The 9349-nt window shown below is 40.9% G+C and overlaps 1 protein-coding gene across 3 annotated transcripts; it reads right to left on the bottom strand.

Moving 5' to 3' along the window:
* Positions 1–619: 619 nt before the first annotated feature.
* LOC148045144 (amine sulfotransferase-like) lies at positions 620–8195 on the bottom strand. Of its 3 annotated transcripts, XR_015697070.1 has the most exons (5): positions 7816–8190; positions 6117–6211; positions 3703–3883; positions 2415–3010; positions 1929–2002 (listed from the first exon to the last, which is right to left on the bottom strand). XR_015697070.1 is itself a non-coding variant. In XM_087718606.1 (4 exons), exons 1-4 carry the CDS (start codon positions 7868–7870, stop codon positions 1842–1844), a joined length of 492 nt encoding a protein of 163 aa, XP_087574732.1. In that variant the 5' UTR covers positions 7871–8195; the 3' UTR covers positions 620–1841. The 3 variants fall into 3 exon arrangements, 2 of the variants coding, with proteins under 2 accessions (XP_087574732.1, XP_087574733.1); XM_087718606.1 differs by lacking the exon at positions 2415–3010 and having other exon boundaries at positions 620–2002; positions 7816–8195; XM_087718607.1 differs by lacking the exon at positions 1929–2002 and having other exon boundaries at positions 2190–3010.
* Between the last annotated feature and the right edge of the window lie 1154 nt (positions 8196–9349).

The raw sequence follows: 9349 nt of genomic DNA, 5'->3' as shown, positions 1-9349 counted from the left end.
CCAAAATACCCATTTGGCTATCTACGATGGAAGCATACCTACACCCAAATTTAATTAATATGAAAAATATAGTTACATATAAAGAGTTATTGAACAGAGAGGGGGAGATCAAAACTAGATTAGAATTGACATCACAAGTGGTACAAGTAGAATGGTGGTCTTATTTACAGATACAGTCAAGGTTTGCACAGAATAGGAAGAAGGAAGGTATTGCCAAAGATTACACAACATTAGATAAACTTTTGATACAGACAGAAAACAGGCTGATCAAAGTGTTGTATAGATTTTTGTTGGAATACAAGCTGGAGGAAGAACATGTCAAAGAAACTATGGTCACCTGGGTGAAAAATTTTGGTTATAATGTGGAATTGGCTAAGTGGGAAAAACTTTGGATACTGAATCAGAAACTAACAATGGCTATGGCGTATAAAGAAAATCTTTATAAGATGTTCTACAGATCGCATCTCCCCCCAGCATGGCTCTCCAAAATGTTTAAAAATCTGGACCCAAATTGTTGAAAGTGTAAAAAAACACAAGACACTTTTTATCATATGTGGTGGACATGAAATGAGGCAAAAAAAAAATTGGAAAATGATTCAATCATGGTGAGAACAAATGGTGGGAGACCAAATCTTGTTTAAGCCCGATTTTTTTCTCCTAGGTATAATACCAGAGGGGTTTAAGAAAGATACACTTTATTTAATTATACATGTACTAACTGTGGCACACATAACTTATGCACAATATTGGAAAAAAGAAAATACACCATCAGAGCTAGACATAATCAGAAAAGTGTTGGCCAGTGCGGAAGCAGATAGGCTCACTTTTGAACTTAAAAATAAAGGGGAATCAGAATATTTTGAAGTCTGAAACAGATTTTATGACTGGTATAAGACAAGGTGCCAAGACTGGAACAAACTATATATATTGTGATTGGACAGAAGGATAGACAATGTATTAAGTAGGCTAATTGTTAATGGTTGAGACTAGCTGTATATAATGTGAATGTATGGTCATGGTACTGCATTGTTTTAAATGTAAAAATAATAAAAATATATTGAAAAAAAAAGAAAGCACCTTTCAGATGAAGGTAGCAGCCCTGGTTTCAGATGAAGGGTGGCACATTCCAAAAACCCCAAGGTATGAATTATTGCTGATCTACCTTTGCGAAGAAAGTCTCCTTTGCTGAAAACTAGAATCCCAGGTGGCAATAATGTGTAGTTTGCTCTAGAATCCACCTTCATGTTATCAAATGTAGATTTATCCACCATATCATCCACCTCCTTTCAAGTTAGTTCTCTTCCTAGGAAGTTGCATAAAGGGACAGGAGCCACAGGACCTGCCTTCCAAGCACCTCTACTGCAAAGGGAGGCAGAAAACTTTGGCTTCTCTCTGCCGCAGCATGCAACATGGCTGCTTTTCTCCTTCTTGGGCTCAGGCACACAGAGCAAACATGAGAAGGAGGCGAGAAGCAGCCAGGTTGAACACTAGAAGACTTGGCCAAACTTTTCAATGGGTTCTGTGGTTTGGGTGGGTGTGGCTTGGTGGAATGGTGTCGCCCCAACTTGCCGTACTCCCACTCAGTCACATGAAGCCCTCCACCAAGCTCCACCAAGCCACACCCACTGAACCGGTAGAGAAAAAATTGAAACCCAAAACTGCTCAGGTAGCTATGGAAAACTAAATCAATAAACGAATGCTGTACAATGTTTAAAAATAATGAAGAATTTAATGTTACTCTGTCCTATTGTCCCTGCAGAGTTGAGAATTGAAAATTACAAGATTACATAAAGACCATTCTTGGAAGATCATCTCTGATTCAAGCCATTTGAAAGTTTATATCACACATTATTTTCATCCACTGAGCTGGAAATAGGCTCTGAATCCTCCTGAATATCCCAGCAGAACTTGAAGGGCAGCTTTTCCATCCTCTCCTTAAAGACATGGTCAAACCTTTCACTCTGGGCAACAGTCATGAGATTCTTCCAGTCCCCAATAGTGCCTGAGAAACAATGGTTAAAAATGTCAACAGTTTTTGTATTCATTTTATCTGGAGGCTATTTATGTCATCCTGTCACCAAAATGGTCATACTTACGCATTTTTCTGTGACTAAGTTTGTGTTTGAATGTATATACAGTCATGTAAACAGGACTTATACCCTGCTTCTGTTCCATGGTTTTTTGTCTGAGAACATAGTAAAAATCTGCTCCTTAGCAGTTCTTAAAAGTAAGTAAATACAACCTCAGATGAACAACATGACGTTACACCATGTCATGATTTATTTTGAAAAAGGAAACCAAAATGGAGAAGCTGTGCATGTAAAACTTAAGATTCAATAATTTTGGATGAATTTTGGCCCACTATTCTTTACAACATGGCTTCAGTTAAATGAAGTTTCTGAGCATTTGCTTACTTGTTTCACTTGAGGTTTCACCGTAGCATTTCAATCAGATTGAGGACTGCACTTTGACTGGCCATTGTAATACCTTAATTCTTTTCCTTTTCAGCCATTCCGTGGTATATTTGCTGGTGTTCTTAGGGTCATTGTCCTGTTGCATGAACCAATGTTGGCCAATCTTTAGCTGTCAGACCTCTGGCTTCACATGTGACTCTGGAATACTTTGGTATTTAGTGGAGTTGATGGTCAACTCAGTGACTGAAAGGTGTCCAGGCCCCGTGACTACAAATCAAGCCCAAATCATCCCACTCCACCACCATGCTTGATGGTTAGTATAAGATGTTTGTGCTGATATCCAGTGTTTGGTTTTTGCCAAACGTGGCCCTTTGTATTGTGACCAAACATCTCATGAAAGTCTTGTGATTTGTTCAGCTGCAACTTTGGAAACCAAAGCTGTGCTGCAATGCTGTTTTTTGAGAGAGAGGCCTCTTCATCACTGTAATCATGGAATCAATGGTCTCCCAGTGAGGTTCTAAATGATGTTGAGTTCACCCAGTTGGTCCAATGTTTAAGAGAAACGATTGATGGCTTTTTGATCATTGGATAGGTCCCTGCAGATTTAGAGGAGACAGTTCTAAGACTGGAGGACAGTGCATTCATATTTCGGAGAGACTATTTTTTCAGGTTGATAAGTAGATTATCCTTTCCAGGTTGAAAGGATTAGTCAGTGACATCACTGTTTCCAGGGAGATGCCCCGGGAGAGGTGCTCTTTTCAAGTTCCCAACAGGGTGCTAGAGAGAATGACAGGAGCTCACCACACCATCCAGGAGCACTCGAATTTCAAACATGGGCTTGCTAACTTTCAACCCAATGTCCTAACCATGTGACCCACCACAATCCTGGTGAGGTTGATTACCAAAGGTAGAGAGTGAAGAGGTTGTGTCTCCACCATCTTAAAGTGGTCAGTATGAGGTTAAACTGTGCCATTCCTGAAGAATCATTAGATTGTACAACCAACAGAATGATCATTGAAACATGTCAGATTATATCCACACCAGAAATTTGTTAGGGTGAATAGGAGAACACCAACATTGGCACAACTAAGAAAAGCTTACGGCTGCCTCAAATATAGGCTGCTGATGAGGCAAACACAACATCATGGAGAGATAGCAGAAAGAGAGGCTGTTGTGACATAGCCATACCACTTTAGAAAGCACCTTTGAAGTGAAGGTGACAACCCTGGTTTCAGATGAAGCCTGGCACATTCCAAAAGCCCCAGAGTATGAATTATTACTAATCTACCTTTGCGAAGAAAGTTTCCTTTGCTGAAATCTAGAAGTGCAGGAGGCATTAATGTGTAGTTTGCTCTAGAATCCACCTTCATGTTATCAAATGTAGCTTTATACACCACATCATCCACCTCCTTTTCAGTTAGTTCTCTTCCTAGGAAGTTGCATATTTTCAGTACAGAACTTCTCAAATCCTGTAATTTGATAGTGCTTTATATTAGTTCATCTATAACACTGGAGAAAATATATATATATATTGTTCATATCTTTGGGAAATTCTCAAGATAATTTCTTCGTTATACAGTATCTTGCATATTAAACTTTAATTATTTTCCTACAAAAAAAATTACCTTGAGATAAAGTAATTTTTTAAATGAAAACTGTACATAGAAGCAATATGAATGAATTAAAAAAAAGAAATGTTGCTTTGGGACTTCTGGTGAATGTTTTCATGTTTTCTTGGCTGCATCAGAGGGTGGCCAGGTCCCAAGCAAGTTTCAGAAAATGCCTCTCTTAAAAATGCCATTGTGTTGAGTCAATCTCTTCTGAGCCAAATATTATGGAAAATATATTCATATTTATATTCATATTCATATTAATATATATTTACATTTATACCTATAATGCAATGCAATGCAATGCAATGCAATGCAATGCAATGCAATGCAATGCAATGCAATGCAATGCAATGCAATACAATACAATACAATACAATATAATATAATAGGCTAACATTTTTCTGATTGCAGGTAAATTGTGCTAATTGGATTCTCCTTATATATAAACTAAGTCTATCAAAAATTAGATCAGCTTTATTTTGCTGAACTTGTTAAGAGATTCTCTAGAAGTTATCTTGACCCCTTCCAGTCTGGCTTCAGACCTGGTTACAGCACAGAAACCGCTTTGGTCGCATTGACCGATGATCTCTGGAGGGCCAGAGATGGAGGCTATGCGTCCATCCTGGTTCTCCTTGACCTCTCAGCGGCTTTCGATACCATCGACCATGGTATCCTTCTGCGACGACTGCGGGAGGTGGGAGTGGGAGGCACTGTTTTGCAGTGGTTCTCCTCCTACCTCTCGGACAGGTCGCAGTCGGTGTTGGTCGGGGGGCAGAGATCGTCCCTGAGGCCCCTAACATGTGGGGTGCCGCAGGGTTCGGTCTTATCCCCCCTGCTATTTAACATATACATGAAACCGCTGGGCGAGATCATTCGGAGGCACGGGATAAAATACCACCAATATGCGGACGATACGCAGCTGTATCTGTCCGCCCGTGCCAACTCAATGAAGCGGTGGACGTGATGAACCAGGGTCTTGAGGCCGTTAAACACTGGATGAGTGCTAACAAACTGGTACTCAACCCGGACAAGACCGAGTGGCTGTTGTGCTTCCCTCCCAATAATTTGGCTACTGTACCAACACTTAGGCTGGGGGGTCAAATTTTATACCCCTCAGATAGGGTCCGCAACTTAGGAGTCCTCCTGGACCCACAGCTGACTTTTGACCACCAGCTGTCAGCTGTGACCAGGGGGGCATTTACCCAGGTTCGCCTGGTCCGCCAGTTGCGGCCCTACCTAGACCGGGAGGCTCTCACAACAGTCACTCGAGCCCTTGTGATCTCTAGGCTGGAATACTGCAATGGGCTCTACATGGGGTTGCCCTTGAAGTGCATCCGGCGACTACAGTTAGTCCAGAATGCAGCCGCGCGAGTGATAGTGGGCGCAGCGCGGTTCGCCCACGTTACACCTGTCCTCCGCGAGCTGCACTGGCTACCTGTCGGTCTCCGGGTGCGCTTCAGGGTACTGATGACCACCTTTAAAGCACTCCATGGTAGTGGATCTGGGTACTTGAGAGACCGCCTTCTGCCGATTACCTCCCTCCGACCAATTAGATCGCACAGACTGGGCCTCCTCCGAATCCCATCTGCCAGTCAATGCCGACTGGCGACCACACGGAGGAGAGCCTTTTCTGTTGCAGCTCCGACCCTGTGGAACGATCTCCCCGTTGAGATCCGTACCCTCACCACCATCCAGACCTTCCGCGCAGCCCTCAAGACCTGGCTCTCCCAGCAGGCCTGGGGATAGGTTCCCAATTCACCCGCCCGAGTGTTTGATTGTTGAACGAAAGTTGTGTTTTATTACTTTTCTTTGTTCACATTTTGTTTTGTTTTTTGATATTGCACCCCCCTCCCTTGTGATTGTAAGCCGCCCTGAGTCCCCTCAGGGAAAAGGGCGGCCTATAAATTTTAATAAATGAAATGAAATGAAATGAAATAGAAGATCACAGAAATAATCAAGATTGGCTCTGTGTTCACCTCTGCTACTCCCTATTGGAATAGGTTATTTACACATCCCATCATTTCCAAAGCTTTCTGTGCATAATGATTGTTCATATTGCAATACATAACACAATACAAACACACATTACCTTTTTCATTTCTTCATAAGACAGGAAGAGAATATTGAAATCACCCTTATGAGCACACCAGCCTTCTACATGGTCTAGCCATGAACTACAAACCACTGATAGGAGAGAAATGAGTTACATATAAAGATTATTGCTTGAATTTTCCCCACAACTTTATGATCCTGGTGGGTCTAAAGATCAAAGCATGATAGTTTAAGAAGAGGCTACCCTAATATTTACATAGTCTAGTCACGAATTACAAAACACGGACTGTAAACCACTGATAGGTTCATCTCGGTCCTGCAGTGATGCAGCTGACCATCTGTGTCAGAGATAGCAATAACAATAGCACTTAGACTTATGTACCGCTTCATAGTGCTTTTACAGTCCTCTGTAAGCGGTTCACAGAGTCAGCATATTGCCCCCAACAATCTGGGTCCTCATTTAATCCACCTCGAAGGATGGAAGGCTGAGTCAACCTTCAGCCTGGCGAAATTCAATCTGCCAAATTTCTGGCAGTCGGCAGTCTTTTCTCTTACACTTTAGGAGAGTTACAGAGTGCTCCTGGGGGCTGGGGGAGCAAAATTGAGCAAAATATCACCTGGTATTTGCTTATTTCTGCCCTCTCCAGCCCCCAGCAGCACTCTGTATGCCTCCTAATGGTGATACACAGCCACTTTGGTGAAGAGAGCAGATTTTCAGGAGTCAAAAAAATGCTGTATTCAGTGTATTAGATGCACCCAGATTTTCAGGCTCTTTTTTGAGGGAAAAAGGTGTGTCTTATACTTTGAAAATTATGATAGTTTGGATAATCAGTAAAAACACCACCTCTAACTGGCTCTGCCCCCATCTATTCTTTGCTTCCTGAGTCCCAGCTGATCGAGAGGGAATGGGGATTGTTAGGTAAGCTCCCCGTTGGGAGAGCGAGTACGTTCAGAGAAGCGTTGTTAGAGTTGTGTTGGAGAACACACAAACCAGCATTACAGAGACACTATAGTTTAAATAGGTTTTTACTTTCATGGAAATAGAGGTATCAGAGTCCATCAAACAGTCCAAGTCATACACGGATAATACAGTCAGTCATCAATGTCTTTCAGTTAAGGGATAATCCAAATAGCATAGTCTAGTATTATACAATCAGTCCGGTACTCAAAGTTTGCTCACAGTTGCAAAAATTACAATTGCTCATGGCACTTTCTAAATCAACCCAGCATCTAACAAATAGAGAGAGAGAGCTAACAGACATTCTGGCTCCCTCTTATGGCCGATTGAGGAAAACAGCACCCAATCACATTTTATAGAATGCTTTAAAGAAATAGTTACAGCATTGCTACATGATTTATATATTGCCAACTCAACCGTTAGAATTATATTCCTAACAGGGATTTTGCCATAACCTTCCCCTGGAGTGGTGATGGAATGGAGATTTTACAGTATACTTCACCTGCCATGCCTACCACACCATGCCACGCCCACCAAGCCAAGCCCACAGTACTGACAGTTAAATTTTTTTTGAATCCCACGACTGCACACTTCCTACTATTAAATATTTGTGTAGAGTTTGGACAAATTACTGGACGAGTATAGAGAATCATTATTCATTATGTAAGGAGCGAGAGTAGATTGTTTGCTCTTGGTGGGAAACGGATTAAAATATTTTTATAGTCTTTTATCGAAATCAAAAATGGACAAAACCTTGTCACGATCAAATTCTTCTTACCTTTACCAGCCAAAAACTTCTCAAAAAATATATCAAAGTCTTTTGGGGTTTCCATTTTTACTGATATTTTGTGAAAATGGTAGCTAGAAACCAAGACATCCTTTGGATTTCTAAGCACATAAATAATCTGTAAGACAGAGATGATAATACCTAGTCAAAAAAACCAAGAAGAAAAGAAGAAGAAAAGACAGATTGACAGCAAAGCGTACAGAGAGTTCATCAAGTAACTTTCATACATTCATCTAACATGTTCCATTCTATCAGGGGATCTCAAAGCTCATTAGCAAAACCATATTTGAGAGCCTTTCAGCAGTCCACCAGGATTGGGGTCAACCTTGACTTGGAGGAATGATTTTCCATATGGCAGACAACACAGAAGAAAAGGTTTTCCTCATGGATCCTGATGACAAATCTCCCTAGCTGATAGGACCCCCACATGCCTTTCCTTTTGGACTTGATGCAATGCACAGCTGCAACTGGGGAGGGGAGGTTCTTCAAATAACATGTTCTCAACTGAGGAAGGGGTTTAAACATCAAAACCATCACCATGAATTAAATGTAGATACAGAATAAGCAGACTGGTTAGCAATGCAGTTTGATATTTGAAGGATAAAAATAGCATCCCTCAACTTGACATCCTCCAGATATGTTAAGATCGCAACTGGACATGCAACACCAAGTGTTACGATCTACCTGGGTGTGTCACCTTGGGAAAAATAAGTTTAAGGGATTTGATATTCAGTTTGGTTGTTAGCTGTTTCTGCTGGGCATGACCTTCTGATATTAACATTGTTTTGTTTGTGTTTTTCCCCCCTCACACTTCAGAATTTGCTATTCCAACATATTGGAACAATCTAATATTTGTTTCTGTACTCTTGCCTATTTGTTAATAAAACATTCAGATGCAGAGCTAAACGAAAAGAATGCAGGCAGCTCCCCACACTAGCTCACCAGTTAACAAAACATGTCCTACTTTTGCTTTGCTTTTTCCTAATCCTTTGGGTATCAAATAGTAGGGCAGATGGGAACAAATGACACGAGGTGATGGGCGATTAGGTAAATCTACATGGAATATATTATACTCCAGCCATGGTGCTCTGTCAATTAGAGTAATATTTTCAGTTCCATCTCGGTGACCTTCATAAACAATCAAACTGGCAATATTCTGAGTCCATATTGTTCCTACAAATAAGGAATAATTAAAATAGTTTGCCCATTATTATTTGGAGAAAGTTGAACTTATGCAAAGCCAACCTTCCTAATCATGGAGAAGAGCAAATGTTTCAGAGATGCATAAAGACAATTAACTACTAAATATGATAGATGAAGCTGACGGATGGATGGATGAGAAAAGAATAGCTATTAATTTAAACATTTATTTCTATCCTGCCTTTTTAGTTTTAGAAGTAATTCAAGATGGCAAACATACCTAGTACTTCCTCCTCCTCCTATTTTCCTCACAACAGTCCTGTGAGGTAAATTGGCTGAGAGAGAGTGACTAGCCATGGTTATCAATGTAGCCAATGTGGAGTAA

Source organism: Thamnophis sirtalis, unplaced genomic scaffold (genome assembly GCF_051295495.1).
Source record: "Thamnophis sirtalis isolate CommonGarterSnake01/CBP01778 unplaced genomic scaffold, rThaSir2_p1.2 scaffold_6, whole genome shotgun sequence".
NCBI classification, from domain to species: Eukaryota; Metazoa; Chordata; class Lepidosauria; order Squamata; family Natricidae; genus Thamnophis; species Thamnophis sirtalis.
This window is presented reverse-complemented; position numbering and strand designations above follow the sequence as displayed.